This window comes from Micromesistius poutassou, assembly GCF_964030765.1.
Source record: "Micromesistius poutassou genome assembly, chromosome: 11".
Classification (NCBI taxonomy): Eukaryota; Metazoa; Chordata; class Actinopteri; order Gadiformes; family Gadidae; genus Micromesistius; species Micromesistius poutassou.
In genome coordinates this window covers 1,917,987-1,934,935 of record NC_140281.1, presented here as the reverse complement: position 1 = coordinate 1,934,935, position 16,949 = coordinate 1,917,987, and the positions used below count along the sequence as shown (strand labels likewise).

The 16,949-nt window shown below is 46.7% G+C and overlaps 3 protein-coding genes across 3 annotated transcripts in view; 2 read left to right on the top strand and 1 right to left on the bottom strand.

The window, feature by feature from the left end:
• LOC311355863 (uncharacterized protein) overlaps nt 1–1,532 on the top strand; it is a gene marked incomplete at its 3' end in the record, with an annotated part of 15,211 nt that extends 13,679 nt beyond the window's left edge. Inside the window, exon 7 of the mRNA XM_084475679.1 lies at nt 1,267–1,532. Within this exon, the coding sequence (XP_084331805.1) occupies nt 1,267–1,532 (266 nt within the window). The remainder of the gene's footprint in view (nt 1–1,266) is intronic.
• Nucleotides 1,533–2,267: 735 nt separating this feature from the next.
• LOC311355745 (uncharacterized protein) lies at nt 2,268–12,163 on the top strand. Its single transcript, XM_084475562.1, has 11 exons — nt 2,268–2,515; nt 2,933–2,976; nt 3,196–3,852; nt 4,614–5,828; nt 8,592–8,761; nt 8,869–8,998; nt 9,324–9,381; nt 10,034–10,170; nt 10,394–10,511; nt 10,705–10,821; nt 11,303–12,163. Exons 2-10 carry the CDS (start codon nt 2,942–2,944, stop codon nt 10,798–10,800), a joined length of 2,616 nt encoding a protein of 871 aa, XP_084331688.1. The 5' UTR covers nt 2,268–2,515; nt 2,933–2,941; the 3' UTR covers nt 10,801–10,821; nt 11,303–12,163.
• Nucleotides 12,164–13,311: 1,148 nt separating this feature from the next.
• lipib (lipase, member Ib) overlaps nt 13,312–16,949 on the bottom strand; it is a gene marked incomplete at both ends in the record, with an annotated part of 5,896 nt that continues 2,258 nt past the window's right edge. The window contains 6 exons of the mRNA XM_084475678.1: nt 13,312–13,396; nt 13,790–13,963; nt 14,464–14,572; nt 15,672–15,761; nt 16,091–16,258; nt 16,578–16,667. Coding sequence (XP_084331804.1) covers nt 13,312–13,396; nt 13,790–13,963; nt 14,464–14,572; nt 15,672–15,761; nt 16,091–16,258; nt 16,578–16,667 — 716 coding nt within the window. The remainder of the gene's footprint in view (nt 13,397–13,789; nt 13,964–14,463; nt 14,573–15,671; nt 15,762–16,090; nt 16,259–16,577; nt 16,668–16,949) is intronic.

Genomic DNA, 16,949 nt, shown 5'->3' with positions numbered 1-16,949 from the left:
AAGGGAGGGCAGCTCCAGGAGGATAGAGCTGCTGCCCATGAAGTACTTTACTTCCCCCAGGGAGTTTGTGGCCATCGGGACATCACGTTTGCTCCGGCAACAACAACCACAAAAAAAAAAAAAGACCGACGGCCCCCCCCTCCGAGGTGGCCCAGGTCGGCCCAGCCACGGGCCAGGGCTCCAGGCCGGGGCTCCAAGCCGGGGCGCCCCACCGAGGGAGGGCAGCTCCAGGAGGATAGAGCTGCTGCCCATGAGTTCCTGACCGCTGTGCTGGACCAGTTGAGGTGTCTGTCCCTCGTGCTACAGCCAGCAGCTCTGGACATGGTGGGAAGGACCTACTCCTGCCCCGTGGAGGCTCACCTGCTCTTCCACATGTTGAGCACCAGGACCTGCAAGGGGTAACTCAACTCCACCTCAACCCACTCACAGACACACACACTGCCCTCTCTTGATTCTCTGCAAAACGACCATACAACGGGCTTCTACAAGTTTAAAATAACAACAGAAAATAAATCAGAATCACAGAGATACATTTGAGAGGTAGATGTGAACACAGAGGAACTACAAACTACTAGATTAGATTTATTGCTATTTAAACTCCATCCTGCAGAGTCTCCTGGCCGTGAGGGTCTTCAGTTAGGAGATGGAGCAGATGCAGTGGGCTTGGAGCTTAGCCCCGTCTGCACAGCTGCTCAGGTACACACACTGGCAAGCACACACACACACACACAAACACACACACACACACACGCACACACACACACACACTGACGGCTAGCTCTTACATTGAAGTACTTTACTTCCCCAGGGAGTTTGTGGCCATCGGGACATCACGTTGCTCCGGTAACAACGACCACAAAAAAAAAAAAAAGTGAGTCTCCCCCCCCCCCCCCCCCCCACACACCACACAACTTCTTTATTTTGTGTGTGGTTGTGTTCAACATGTGTGTTTGTTTGTTTGAAGTGTGCGTGTTGTTTTTGGACCCTACCAGTGAAGTCACCAGACCGACGGCCCCCCCCCCCCCTCCTCGAGTTGGCCCAGGTCGGCCCAGCCACGGGCCAGGGCTCCAGGCCAGGGCTCCAAGCCGGGGCGACCCACCGAGGGAGGGCAGCTCCAGGAGGATAGAGCTGCTGCCCATGAAGTACTTTACTTCCCCCAGGGAGTTTGTGGCCATCGGGACATCACGTTTCTCCGGCAACAACGACCACAAAAAAAAAAAAAAGACCGACGCCCCCCCCCCTCCGAGGTGGCCCAGGTCGGCCCAGCCACGGGCCAGGACTCCAGGCCGGGGTGCCCCACCGAGGGAGGGCAGCTCCAGGAGGAGTTCCTGACCGCTGTGCTGGACCAGTTGAGGTGTCTGTCCCTCCTGCTGAAGCCAGAAGCTCTGGACATGGTGGGAAGGACCTTCTCCTGCCCGGTGAGCAGACTGCAGCTCACACAAGGCAGCCAGTGCTGCAGTAGCAGCCCCCCCCCCCACCGTCGCCCAGCGGGGGCCTTCGACAGGGAAGAGGTCCTCGTCAGCGACGGTTGAGACGTTGGATGGACCGAGCGCATCCAGCAGCACATCCACCCGCATCCGCCCAGGAGATTTCGTGGCTTGTCGGCCATGAAAAATTCTAGACCTTTGCATGCTCAGCTGAAACTGGGGTTCCGGGGAGCAGAGACATTGTACATTGTAAACGAAATAAACAGTTACTGCATTCATTATTTCTGAGCTTTTGCTGTGTGTTATATAGAAGGATTAACAGAATTCAAGAAATTCTTGTGAAATTGCATTATTTTGCGTATTTTGTGTGTTGCGGGAGTGCGCGTATGTGAGTGTGCGTGTGTGTAATTTTGTTTATTTTAATGTGTAATGCTAAAATTAAATAAATAATTAATAAGAATGTTATTTTCAGGTCTAACTGAGATGATACAATTATTCAAGTCAACTATTTATTATCATACAATTATTAAATGTTAAATATGATAATTTATTTATGTACGGTTAGTGTACTTTTTTGTGTCATCAAATTAACTGTTAAACATTTCCAAACACTGACTGTATAGCCGTAAAATAAGACAGACAACCTTTAATAAAATATACGCAGCATTTATTAACTTCTATATTTAACATCAAGCATGAACATCAATCCCTTGTTGTATCAAACGGAAAAAAAACTTTCACAGCACAACACGTTATCTCCACAAGGTCCCGCCTCTTTAGTCCTGTCAGCCAATAGGGTTGGAGCAGGCTAGCCATTAGTTCTATGGAGGCCACGGAGAACGTCGTCAACGTGCTATTAGAGGATATCACATATGGGACATCAAAATAAACTCTACTCGATGCGAATTTTCCCCTGTATTATTCGATGTGAATCATTTACTTTACTATTTGAATAGCCTAGCCGTTTGTCTCTGTGTGTATGTGTGTGTGTGTCTGTGTGTGACAGTGTGCATGCGTGATTGCCTGTATTTGGTGTGTGCTTCCAGCTAGCTGAGGAGCTAGCCACCGTACGGAAAACTTGGGGAAGGGTAAGTGAAAGCAGCGGACATCGCCTTAATCAGTGGTACTTTTGACAACAAATTGTGCACATGGGGCTACCCAGTAGTGTTACAGATGTAAATAACATAGGGTACCGTCCGCATTAATACAAAACGTCATGGTGTAGAGGCCTCTCTGTAATCCACAACAGCTATTGCTACAGCTATTGCTACCACCAATATTAGCCATAGGCGATAGTAGTCACACACACACACACACACACACACACACACACACACACACACACACACACACACACACACGTTAATAGTTGGTAGTGGTAGCAAAAGTTTAGTTAGGTTGAAGAACAAGTGACTAATGTTGAGTTTGGTTGGGAAATTACTGCACATTAATTCATTATGCAGCTTTTAAAATGTAACCTTTTGCTTGATCTCTTTTCTTTAAAGGTGGAGGAAATGTCAAATCCGAGATCCCAATCACCACATTACAGGTGAATATAGTGTTAATTACAAGACATGTCAGTGTTATTAAGTCAGCTGTGTTATTCTGTGGAAATGTGAAATAGATTTGTTATATACTGTATATGTTAAAATAATGAGTTTGTTGATGTGATTTCCCTCTGTGAATATAAAGTTGAACTGTTATATGTGGAAAAACTAAAGCTAAAAAGCCTACATATTTGCCCTCTCGTGGTCACATCCCCATCCAGATCAAACCCCCAGCAGCATGAAGACCCATCCCGGAAGTTTCCGTGGGATGAGCCAGACTTTGATCCCCAGGAGGTAGTGGCCCGCCTGGACAACCGGCCCTATCGCAGGGGGCAGCGGTCCAGAGAAGACCCAGACGATCACTGGCGATGCTTCGAAAAGGAGGACGGCAAAGCCTTCCGTGGCAATCAGCGTCACTCGGGTCCAGAGGAGCTGGGCCGTAGGACGCCTCCGCTGCGGCTCTTCCCAGACGGGCCAAGCTACGGCGAGCACAGGAGGCTGTCACCAAAACAGCCCCACCAAAGGCACGAGGGCCAGGTGAAGGCAGGCCGAGGGAGGGAAGACTTCAGGGGCCACGACGATCCCGGGGGTAGGTCTCGCGACTCGCCCGACTGGATGGCCAGAGAGAGGTTGCCGTCTTCTCGGTCCCGTTCACGAGAGCCCTCCTCGGGCTGGAGGAGAGAGGGGCCGGGCAGGAGCCAGGAGAGACCCCTAGACCACAGCCCGGACCACAGGGCGCCTGACAGGCAAGGGAGAGGAGACGAAAGGAGGGATAAGAGCGCTTCACACATGGAGAGGCATAGAGAGGACTCTTGTCGGGACAGAAGCCCCGTTTCAAATCCACACAGGAGGGACATGGAGGGCCACGTGCATCTTGGGTAAATTTTTGTTGCCTGCCAAACTTGCCGAAATATGTAAAACAAGACGACCACGGTTCAAGGAGTTCCTGCGTTTATTATGTTCCAGAAGAGAAAACATCCCCTCCACTGCTCTTTGTCTGTTCTTTGCATGCCTTAATAACATACATTCAACAAGTATTGATGTGTGTAGATGCATAACCAGAATTGACTCTGTTCTTATGGCATCAGATACCAGATAATCCGTAGTGGGTTGTTTTTCTAATACCTATACATTTAGTTAAAGTGTAAGTGTAAAGGTATTTGACTATAGGTGTGGTAGCTTTATTATAAGTTGATGACACAGGAACAATTTGGAATAATATTCCAAATTGTATTATTTATTATATCAACTTAAGGACCCATAGAAAAACTCTATCCTGAATCAAGTAATGGGTTTGTGGATTTTACTGAGATTAACCAGATTTATCTAATCATTGTTTTCTATGCACATGTTATACTTTGACTGCTAACTGACTTTTATTCATTAATTTAACTCTGATTGTTAGCAATGAGTATTATATCGATAATCAAAATGGCCAATATGTAAATACTTTTTAATAGAAATTCCTCAATACATTGGTACTTAGTTTCCGTATATATTATACATTTAGTAATTTACTATATTTATAGGTCAATATTCCCAAACCACGGGAGGTTGCGTCAGTGCAGTCACTTGCTAAAGCGATGTCTGTCCAGTGTATCCCTGTTGAACGATATCACCTGCTCTTATGTCAACACAGGTACGGGAAAGAGGAGGAGCTTAGGGATCGACCCAGACATGGGTACAGAGAGGCGCTTGGGGATGTCCGCGCATTGAAACCCCTCGTGGTCGAACACGGTCACGGCATCGCAAACAACCGGGGACCCCCGGCTTGGGATATGACCAACAGGGGCCATCAAGACATGGAGCGCCACAGCCGGCCCCGACAGATTGGGTTCACGCCGGACTGCGATAGGAGTTCAAACAACAGGTCTGAGCCCCGGGAGGAGAGCAGAGAAACACCCTTTCAAGATGAGAGAAGAGACCCAGGCCGTGAATCGAGAAGAGGCCTCATGGGGAATAGCAGAGCCAACCAACCTGGGAAGTTTGCTCACCAGAAAGGTCATGGTCACTTCAGAGACGGCCCGCCTGCAACCAAGGGCAGTATGGACGTTGGCCGAAGAGGCGCTTATCATGATGGAGAGTTGCGTGCTAGCCCAGTACAAAACGCCCCACGCTCACCGAAATTCCCCCGCGCACGTCAAGACTTTCCCCAAGAACTTCAAGACTTTCCCTGGGAACACCCAGACTTTCGCCAGGGACGTCAAGAATTTGACCAGGAACGCCAAGCGCTTCCGTCTGAACACTCAGACTTTACCCGGGGACGTCCAGAGATTCCGAGGCAGGGGAGTCCACAGTTCCCCAGGAAGGGCCTTCAAGAGTTCCCACGACAGGAAAGTCCAGATTTCCCCAGACAGGGACCCATACAGGGACATCAAGACTTCCCCAGACGGGGACATCAAGACTTCCCCAGACGGGGACATCAAGACTTCCCCGGACGGGGACATCAAGACTTCCCCGGACGGGGACATCAAGACTTCCCCGGACGGGGACATCAAGACTTCCCCGGACGGGGACATCAAGACTTCCACGGACGGGGACGGGGATGGAAACCGTTCCCCTCGGGCCACAAAGAGTTTAACCAGGGACGCCAAGGACAGGCGTTGCGGGACCAAAGGGAGGACAATAGTCATGTGGAGACCCGACAGGAGAACCCTGGGTGGGGAAAGGATTCTAAACCCCACATGGGGAAAAGCAGCATGTCGGGAGAAATGTCTAGACCCCTGGTCCCGGTAGGGTCAAGTATGCGGGAACACAGATGGAAGAATCAACAGGAATCCAGTGAGGTGATGGTGGTGTCGGAGGAGACCCTGACAATAAAAGTGGACATGAACCGTCCTGCGAGCAAAAACAGGTATAGTATTCTCAAACTTTAAGGGTGAAGGGTGAAAGTTCACGTTTTCTCTAGAATAACTATTTAAAATCGACAAGGAAGATTGACTTGAGTACCAGCCAGCAAAGCGGATTGAACGGATGTAGTGGAGGAAGGTCTGCGGTTAAGCAAACATGTGAAGACCAGTGGAGACAGCCACTTCCCTATGACACCAGAATCAATAAGAAAATGCACTGATCCTTAAGAATGATGGATGTGCTCTCTTTTGACTGTTTGGATCTGGCCCCTCAGTGCTTGAAGAACCAACTACACCCTTTGCTGTATTGTGCAAAAACTCAAACTCACTTACACTTAAGAACGAATGGAGGACATGCCTTCAACTGGGAACCATTCAAGGTCGATAAAATACAAAATAATGTTGTCTAAGGGGGAGCATTTTTTTTAGACTTTCTAAGGAGTTTTTGGTGACCGAAAATGGCAAAGCCCAAAAAGGATGAACATCTGTGTTTGTCTTAAATCTGCGGTGCATTGGAACATGACCATTTCAGACCCACGGAGGTCATTGATCATCCATCTCATCAGCAAGGACTTGGAAGTGTTCAATTTATTTCAATCAATCAACCTTTATTTTCCCTCGAGAGACACTGAGGTGACAACGAGCATGCATACATTTAGTAGACAAAGATGCATAACGGCAGTATCACACCGGAAATGATTCACCGGAGCGGAAGCAATCAATAGTAAGCTCTAGGAAAAATAATTGTGGAGCATGTACAAATGTGAGGCACTGGTATAAACTTAGGTCTTCATGAGAAACCAGTTGGAGAACTGAAAGATTAGATGATAAAAGATGACTCGGGAGGACGGTGCAGCACCGATCAGAACTAACTAGAACAAACAAAGGCTTGTACAGGAAAATAAATGTGACCATTGTGCATCCTCCTCAAGTGTATTTTTGAAAAACTGAAGCAATCAAGAGGTTACCACACCGGTGGAGGGTTTCCTGAAACTTCTTCTGTGCAGATGGAAGGCTTTGGGCATCATCACCTACGAAATATAATGGGACATCTGAGGGAAGAGATACTTCAATTCCTAACACTGATTGGTCGTCCATCAGCCAACCAGCTCACGCCCACCAGACACAAGTGACTTCCTCTTAATTCCTTTTTAAATGTATTTGTTATTTTTAAGTCAGATTGACCTCACTAGTAAGCTTCGTAGAGATTTGCCCATTTAAGATTTTATGAATCAAGCGGGCAACAAAGGGCAACAAACATTAAGTTTGAGATGCCAAAATTGAATGAAGATTGATGTTAAAAAATCCTTTTGATGAAGCAGAAGATCGCAATTAAGGTTATATTTCAACACAAGCATGGCGTGATTGGAGGAGGAGCTGGTCTGCTGGACTAAATCATTTCTACATATGAACTTCACAGTATTAAGTGTTCTCATCTGGTTCAGATGTTTTGTGTGTGTCTGAATTTTTCCAGACTGCAGAGATATCGTATATCGGAGAAAGAAGATGTGACAAACATGTTCACCAAGAGAAGCAACTAAAAATACTATTTCAACCCTCCATGTTGTGCATTAAACCTGGATTGTATCGTCCATGTGTTACTCGGCAGATGGGGCAATAAAATGACTACTACTTACATCCCACCCCCGGGAATATGAACAGGATGGAAGATGGAAGAAATAATTTATTCAACAAGTCATTGGAATTTTTTGTACCATTCCACACATCACTGATAAAAAATATACTCCAACCAACAGACTGTTGCTACATCTGAATTTCTGTGATGGTGGTGATTTTCAAACAAGGTCATCCTTCTCGATTGATACTCAGAATTTAATCTTGGCTGATGTTTCTCTGTGGAAGGACCTGACTGTGCTGCTCGCCCAACAGGAGGTACATCATTTCCCCTTCAAAACGCTCATAACGGACCAGAAAAACCTTTTGTGCAAAGGAATGAAACATCCACACGTATCGCACCGTAGCGGAGGCAGGGGCTTCTTCTGGAAGACTTGTGGTGTTTACCTGGACAGAGCGACTACAGATGGAGATCTCCCTGGAAAAAAAAACAAGAGCTGCACGCAAATAGTCAATAGACCACCGGCATGAGGCACCGAAGAACCACACAGCATAAAACACATGGAAGCCAAAGGGCTCTGGTGAACAGAGGACTTGTGTTGATTTAATGTCTGGGAAGAGGCAAAGAAAGACAAGGAAGGCATTGAGTTGCAGGATGGCTAGATGAATTCGTAAAAGATGGAGAGCAGCAAGAAAAACTGAACTTTCACTCCCACCCGTACTAACTGCATCCCTTCCTGTCTCTAAACTCTTTCACATGCAATACACACACACCACATTTAGCATGCTATAAGTTTATGTTCCGTATAATGCACATCACATTTTGAGCGTTTAAAGTAGAATGTCGTTTTTGTCACTCTGAGCCTCTTAAACATCCCTCCCAAGGTAAGTTTGTTTGGTAAGGTAAAGAAATGTATTGAACTGTTGTATTTAACGTTAAAGTTGATTATCATCTTAATTATTGTTATCGTACCGCCTGTCTTAAATGACGAGAAGACAATAGTCACTAAAACATCCTAAAATAGTTATTTGTATCGTTAATATGTTCTTATTGATAACAACGGTTGGTTGGTTGGTTAATGTGTACAGTAATTAAACGTCATTCAAGCCGCTCTGCAGTCTTTAATCTCTTCATAGAAGTCACTTCTGTCCCTTTTTGTTGAAGCCTCTCTCTCTCTCCCTCTCCCCCACAGTGCTCTGTGCTACTCGTCCGACCGACAGCTGTCTCTGGACCTGGTCAACGTCGGCCGCCAGCGGCTCGACTTCCTGCCCATGATGGAGCACTCTGGAACCTTCAGGGAGCACACGGCCAACTCTGGAACGTTTGCACAGGAAGTGATCACGTTGGTGCACCAGGTCAAAGGTCAGCCTGGTGGAACTCACTTTTTTTTTTTTTTTATTCATTTCAGAAAACTTATGATAAATGTTTGCGGGAAACGCTCACCCCCTGTTTAATGCTGCGTATTCCAGAGCAGTACTTCAGAGGGAACACCATCTCGTTGAACCAGCGGTTCTCGGCGCCCCAGGCTGGCGGGCCCTCGTCGTCCACTGGGGAGGAGGCGGAGGCGGGGACGGAGGACCGGCGGCCCACGTTGAACAAGTAGGTCCGGTCGTTCCACCATCAACACAAGCAGGGCTTTAATGGGAGCGCCCCCCTGATCCGCTTGAGGGTATTCGTCCACTATTCTCTGAAATTTAATTTAATTCTCTGAATTTATTTATTATGTTATTTATCCAATATTTTTTTCTTAAGCGACTTGCATTGAATCAGGCCGGTGGGTGGGCACCAGCGAGGAGAATAGACTGTGTAACTTTTGTGAGCTTAATGAAATTGAAAATGAAAAAAAACGTTGTATAGGATGGTGTGTCTTTGGTGAATAATCGTGTGTGTGGGATGAGCTGCTAACCCCACTGCTTCTGCCCAGGCGCTTCACCATGACGATGAACACCTTCCCCGTCCACGAGCCTGTGACTGTGGTGCAGGTATGAACCTCTCCTCCTCTCTGATTTAACCTTTTGGTTGGCAGTGAAGCACCCTGAACGCTAGGCTGCTGTATAAAGTTAATGTTCACAAATAGATTTGCCGTTCACTTGAGGAATCCCTGGACTTCAGCGTGCGTGCGCCTGCCATTTCAAAAGATGAAAAGGACCTACAGTATTACCATTGCTTCCATTCGTGGCAGACCTTCCTGCACGAATTCCTGGCAGAATCAGTACCAGGAAGTTATTCCTACATTATATTGTTAACGGAGGTTGTAGATTCAAGATTCAAAGGTTTTTATTTGTCACATACACATACAGGATACGCAGTGAAATGTTTGTGTGACATACTCTGTATTATCTGTGCTTAAAAAATAATAAAAATAGAATAGAATAAAATACACTTCCAGGAATCCAGGAGAGACAGTTACGGTGGTTTGATCACCCAGACCGGTATTCTAAACTCTAAATGACGTGGCAGAGAAAGGTAACGGTAAACTGCCAAATTGTCGAGAAATGAAGGGGAGAAATGAAGATTCCCCTGAATCTTGAAGGGAACATAGATCCCAGGAACAGAGAACGGCATCCCTGAGCCTGCAGTGCAGATCCGTCCCCGAGTACTGGGTGACGGTGTCGGTTTATGACGCCTCTACAGCCGGACCCCCCGGAGCCTCTGAGGGACCCCGATGACCTGAGGAACAACCTGGAGCGCCGCCGGCAGGAGAGGACGGAGGGGGTGAAGATCACCATCGCCGGTGGGAGCTGGCCCCTCGGGGCCCCGGGGTCCGCCAGGTAACGGCTGCAGAACTATTAACAAGCAATCAATAATGTAGCAATAATAAGATGAGGCTGCGTCATCATGCCTCCTCATTGGATTGTACAAGACAAACAGCAGGATGCGACCGTGCCTGTGCATGGTGTTTCTGTTACAAGGTGGAGGCTGTTTCGTGTTATCTGGTGTTATTGTTCTCTCACCACCCGAGACTACATGCCGACGTTCTTCCGTTGTTTCCAGTGAGCCAGCGGCCATGTTTGAAGAGTACGGCGGGTTTGGAGAGCAGGAAGAGGCGGGGGGTCTCCCCAGCTGGCCTGAGAGACCATCCCATAAACCTCAGGGCCCCAGGAACCTCCGGGTGAGGGGACATTCTCTTCCATCATTTATTTTGTAATCCCCCCCCCCCCCCATAAGAAATGTTCCTATTTCTGCTAGGCAGAAATGTGTGTTTTTGAGGAGAGAGATCTCAAACTCCCAACACCATATCAGCATTCCACCCACTGCCGAGTGACCTTGGAGCTGACGGGCGGGTCCTCCTTCTCCTCCCCTAGTTTCAGAGGAGAGGCAGGGGCGTTTGGAGGCAGAACGTCAACCCCCCGGGCCGGAACGGTCACCTCGGCAACCGCCTCGGGCCGCCCCAGCAGTAAACCATGGCAACCACAAAGCCGGTAAGCGAGGGCCCGTCCTTTTGCCCGTCCACGTTGTCCGCCCACGTAGTTCACACTGGCGGGGAGTACACCGTGGTACTGTCCGTTTAGGCTGATGGAAACTTGTTGGGGGGGGCTAAACCTGCCTTTTGTTATTCGGTATTATTATGATTATGATTTATATTCATGACCCATGATGTTAAATCGGACCCTGGTTTGTATATGTCAAACTATGCACCACCTTTGTACATTCCTTATACTTCATTCTCTTGTTTGTACATTACCATTCTCTAGCTCTCTGTCATCTGTCCGTATAATGAAGTCAAACCGGTGTGTCTTTCTTTCCAAAGCCCAGACAATGCTTAACCTTGGTTCTCTCTCTCTCTCTCTCTCTCTCTCTCTCTCTCTCTCTCTCTCTCTCTCTCTCTCTCTCTCTCTCTCTCTCTCTCTCTCTCTCTCTCTCTCTCTCTCCCCCTCCCCCTCCCTCCCTCCCTCCCTTTAGGCTCTCGTTTCAGACAGGAGAACTGCCAGCTCGGTTCTTCTTAAAACGCTGCCGGTTGGCTGAAATGGCTGGTTCTTTTTAAAAGCGCACCAATGCCGATGGAGCATTCGTTTGCCTGGCTTCAGTGTGCAGTACGTTTCCTGCGGTGAACATTGACGTGCCTACACAATACTGTGAAGACTCTTTGGGAGCATGAAGACAGCGTCCAGTTCAAAGCCTGTGTCGGCAATGTAGGATGTTAGTGTGGCCGCTGTAAGTATGAACATAGGTCGACTTGATGAATTTTTTTATGATCTGTGTGATGCATACTTTTTATTATGTTTTTCATCCTTCACTTCTCATTTGTCTTTATGTTTGACTCGCCGTGACCTGTCTTGCTTTCTTTCCTATTGAGTGGCCATGCCAGATTGGTTCATGCCGCAGCCAAATATATTTAGTGCTACAAAGTCACATCTTATTTCAGTTGAGTACCTGTCTTTCATTTCAATCTCTTAATTTTGTCAATTAGAGAAAGAATTTCCCCCCAAAAAAAGGGACAATAAAGGATAACTTAACTTAATTGTTCAACGCCACGCCCCTCGTATTGAAATACTGCTTTTGAGGGTGCTTCTAATTGCTTGATGTTTAAGTTGTTTCGTATGATAAGAAATTAGGTTTATATGTTTGTTAATTAACAAGCCGTTTGGACAAATCAATTGATGAGCTCTGTATAAGATATGTACTTGACTGATCAAGTGAACCTTCTTGGTGTATAAATAAAAAATAAAACTAGTTTATAAACTAATTTGGGGGTTATTTCTTTTGTTAATGCTGGTATGTTGTGTATACCTAGACGGAAGTAGCAACATGGAACAAACTGAGGGGCCAAGTAAGAATTCTACAGACATTAATGAAAAACAAGTATGTTGATTTATAATTATATTGTATGGATTGTATTCTACTTGACCCTTCCACATATGTAATACATTGAGGATGAGGTTAAAAGCATTGTATTTAACTAAACCGTTTTTTTCAAGTTTATTTTTGTATGAAATACATGTTTTGAAAATCACATCTTGGTCTTTATACAAAAAAATCATGGTCAACAATTGTTTTCATGCTGCTCCGTTTGTATAATACATACTGAATTCAACTTTTGGAAAAACTATGGAAAATTCTTGAGGCAACAGCAATGCAGCATTGTAGTCTGATAATGAGTAAACAATTTTACTCATTCAGCCTGAACCTATGTTGAATCATGATCCATATGTAAAAAAGCATATATAAAAATGATAACATGCCGTTTTAACACAAAATACAAATATATATAGCTTATTGAAATGGCAGTTGCCATTTTGTGTACTCGTAACAAAAGTCATGTCAAGTAGTACCAGTTCGGTTTCTCGTCAGCAGATACAAAAGAGAAAGTTGGACAACTGGTATAAGGCGAGACGGTAGCTGTATTTGGACTTGACTTTTCAACTGCATTTGAATGGTTAAAAAAAGACGCTACAAAAAATCCCAAAAGTAAAATAATATGTAATGTATATGGCCTCCACATTCCGTCCGTTGATTGTTTTCGGCTTGTTCTGTCCTAGATTAACTCAATATTGCATGTGACTAGCTTTTCCTTAGACACCCAGACAGACAAGGAGATAAAGCGGTTTCATCACCATGATATATGAAACCAGGTAACAGCTTATCTTGGCCAATCTCAGAGCAGACTTGTAGACGAGGTTTAGCTAGTTTCCCACACTATCACCTGTCTTGACCCTTGTCCCGCCTGTCCACTCAGACAGTGGCTTAACCAGTGTTATTTTCCTTTTACTGTGTATGTTTATAACCTCCACGACCACCAGTTTTGACCAGACTCGAAAACCCAGTTACATGGAACCTGCAGAGTCCTCTGTTTTGGCTCCCAGGGGCCAACTGTGTAGGACAGTTGTCTTGTTCTGTGGTTCTGTACAGTATAGCGCGGTGGTGGTAGCACCCGCGTGCTTAAGGGGAAACGGGCCTCTGTTTGAAAGGTGTCAGAGGTGTGCGTCGCAGGGGAGGGGTCGAAACATCACGTCCATGTTTTCCTCCATGATGATGTCGTAGCGACACAGGGAGGGCCTGGGGGAGAGACAGGAAGACGGGGGGAATGGAGTTAAATGAAAGGAAGAGTCCTCTGTGTGTGTGTGTGTGTGTGTGTGTGTGTGTGTGTGTGTGTGTGTGTGTGTGTGTGTGTGTGTGTGTGTGTGTGTGTGTGTGTGTGTGTGTGTGTGTGTGTGTGTGTGTGTGTGTCTAAGAGCCTTTGAGATGGTCAGACCTGACACCCACTAGTTTAGATTGTTGAGCATCAATAATGAAGTAATCAGTTGCGGTCGGAAAATCATGTGCCATAGATCCAGTCTTTAATCAATGCTTTCTAGTCTTGTGTACGTGTGTGTCATGTGATCGTGATGTAATGCATCTAGCCCTCGGTGGGGGAGCATTATCAGTATGGGGGAAAGGCCTAGAGCTCACCTCTCGGGGCGGTCCAGGGGAATCAGTCGTATGCGCAGCAGTCTGATCTTGTAGCGCGGGCCCATCACGTTGCCGATGCCGATGCGCATGGAGACCTTCTGTACGGGGTGGACGTCGTCGTCAAACTGGGCCAGCAGCCGCGTGGTGGTGTACTGCTCGAAGCGGAACAGCTTGCTGGGAGGAGGAGAGGGGGGAGGAGCATAGGAGGTGGAGGAGGGAGAGAGGAGGAGAGGGGATGGGGAGAGGGGATGGGGAGAGCGCTGGGTCAATGCTGGATCGAGAAGTGACGGTGTGGGGGTAGAGATACAGGGGGACAGCTCATTGTGAAGCGATTCAAAATGAGCGGTGTTAGCAGAAGGGCATCAGGAAACGGGTCAAAGGTCGCGTTGGTTGAGAGGTGAGAGCTGTAAGAGGTGCAGCTTATTGGCGCGTATTACTAATATACACACAGACCCATACACACAGACTTTACATTCTGATTCATTATGCAACTATTGGAAAGGCATGCATATTCAGAAGTCTGTGAAACTAGCAAATGATGCAACCTGAACCAATAAATATGCGTCTTTAGGCATGTCGATGGAATTTGTCGATACCAATGTGATGAAAGTATATATATATACATACAGTAAATATATAAACAGTTGTAGTGCACGCGTTACACATTGACTCACTGGTCGATGCGTGTCTCTGTGAAGTTCCTGCCGTTGTACAGTCTGATGTACACGACACCCCAGCGGAGGTACTGGTTCCATGTCACCATGTCCACCCTGTAGCTCGCCTCTGCCACACACAGGACACAACACGGCATTACACCCATTACACCCTTAAGTTACTAAATGGAATGACCCTAGCACTCACATCCTCATCCAATCACAGGATCTTTAGAATCACTTCCCCGTTTCTATTCTCTTTATGTCATAGGACAAACGGGGGTTTTGCTTGTAATATGAGTATGAGTATGCTCATTTTATGTACCGGGTCAGGACAAAAAACTAGTGAAGATAACACACAATGGCCATCACTGGTGCTTTAACAATGACAAAGGAAACCCCTGCTTACCCATCCAATACTAGTGCTGGGGGCTACACCTGTGTTTGCTGTGTTATCTGTACTAGTTTGGTCCACCAGCCCTGCATTCATAAAAGTAGCTGGTACATGAAAGTAGCAGACTCATAATAAGTGTCACGATCAACACTTATACCTTTCCCACGCCATCTGTGAAATGTGTGAAATGTGTGAAATGTGAAACTGATCTACTGCGGTCAGAAGGTTTGTACTTTTGAGCTGCGTTCACTCAAGTCTTTTCACACCTTGAGTCACTTTATTCATTGCAGTTTTGATATGACTGTGTTGCGTTTCTCTCAGGTTAAGCTCCTAGTTAGCGCTTAACAATAAGGGTTCATATATTAACCATTAATAAACATAAGTTAATGCAGAAATAAACATAGCATTAGCAATAGTTGGGGTTAGGTTACTAGACACATTAGTTAACTGTCGATTAACTGTTTGTTAACACTTATTAGTGCATTAACTAATGGTTAAGGGTACATTAAGTTAATGTACCCTTGTTTTGAAGTGTTACATACTTAGTTTTACAACATTTAAAGGGGTGATATTATGCCACCAGGTGTGAGCAGCCATTACATGCCGTACGAAAATCGTCTTTTCCTGTGTTTTAGTGATGTCTACCAGCCTACCCCAGTGGACTGTAGCAACAGTCCACTGGGGTAGGCTGGTAAGACACGCCCACTTGTGATGTTACAAAAAAAACTGGAAAAGGCAGATTTTCAAATGGCTTGTAATAGCTAATCACATTCACACCTGGTGGCATAACACCACCCCTTTAATATCGAGAGGGTTTTCCCGGGGGGAAACTCACTCCTGTAGGGCAGTGTGGCGGTGGTGCTGAAGAAGGCCTTGGTCTGACCCAATCGCAGCAGCGTATCCTTCCACCTGCTGACGTCATATCCTGCGGCAGAGAGACACACAGGCGGTCAGTCTTGGTCACATCCAGATGAGGTTGGTTACAGTCGGTCACCATAGTGATTAATACAGGAGCAATTGCACTCTCCGTACAAGGTGGTCAGAGTGGAGCGGAGGCTCTTTATGGATATTTCAGAGGGATCACATTTTCTGATGCATGCCATCGTTGATCTGAGACCATTTTTGGCAGTCTATGGCAGCAGATAGGGGATGTGGCCCTCTGTTTATTGACCTATTTCTGCTTTCCTTGAGTGTGTGTGTGTGTGTGTGTGTGTGTGTGTGTGTGTGTTCCCCCCGCTCCTCCCCTCCATTCACCTAGCACAGGGCAGGGGGCGGGCTTAAAGGCCTCGCACTGCAGGCACCGCCCATCCAGGAAGTCGCTGTAGGACGTGCACGGGTAGCCGGTCAGAGAGCATGTGTGGTTGAGACTGCACAGGAAGAGGAACACCGAGCGCTGGTGGTCACACACAAAATACGATTTTCCTGAAAGAGAAGATGCGAGACAGTGACTCACCGACAGTTTCGGTTGGTTTAGTTTTGTATGTGAGGGTGTATACAGTATGTGTGTGAGTGCCTGCACGTGTGTGCACATGTGTATGTGTGTGTGCTTGTGTGTGTGTGTGTGTCTGTGTGTGGGCGCATGTCTATGTGTGTGTGTGTGTGTGTGTGTGTGGGCGCATGTGTATGTGTGTGTGTGTGCGTGTGCGTGTGCGTGTGCGTGCGTGTGTGTGTGTGTGTGTGTGTGTGTGTGTGTGTGTGTGTACACATGTGGGAGTGTGTATGTGTGTGTGTACGTGCTTACCTGAGAATATGGTTTTAGGGCAGCCCGGCTGGTCAGCTCCACCATTTGCGTAATAGTCAATATGACCGTGCGCGCCGTTGAGTCCAAACGCTGTACAGAGACGACATGCAATGTGTTGGTAAAGCATCCTGCATTTCCTCCCTGTCTGTCTGTCTGTCTGCCTGTCCGTCTGCCTGTGTTTGTTTGTTCTTCTCTCTCATCCCCCCATGAACCACAGCTTTCTCTTTGTGGCTGCCATCTCGCTCTGTCTCTGTCTCTGTCTCACCGACAGTTTCAGTTGGTTTAGTTTTGTATGTGTGGTCTCTCTCTCTCTCTCTCTCTCTCTCTCTCTCTCTCTCTCTCTCTCTCTCTCTCTCTCTCTCTCTCTAAAAT

Excerpts from the sequence above, each read along its gene's own strand:
- LOC311355745 (XM_084475562.1), top strand. The coding sequence starts at position 2,942 with ATGTCAAATCCGAGATCCCAATCACCACATTACAG. Across the intron at positions 5,829-8,591 it reads CGTCCTGCGAGCAAAAACAG|TGCTCTGTGCTACTCGTCCG; the intron begins GTATAGTATTCT and ends TCTCCCCCACAG. Across the intron at positions 8,999-9,323 it reads CGGCGGCCCACGTTGAACAA|GCGCTTCACCATGACGATGA; the intron begins GTAGGTCCGGTC and ends GCTTCTGCCCAG.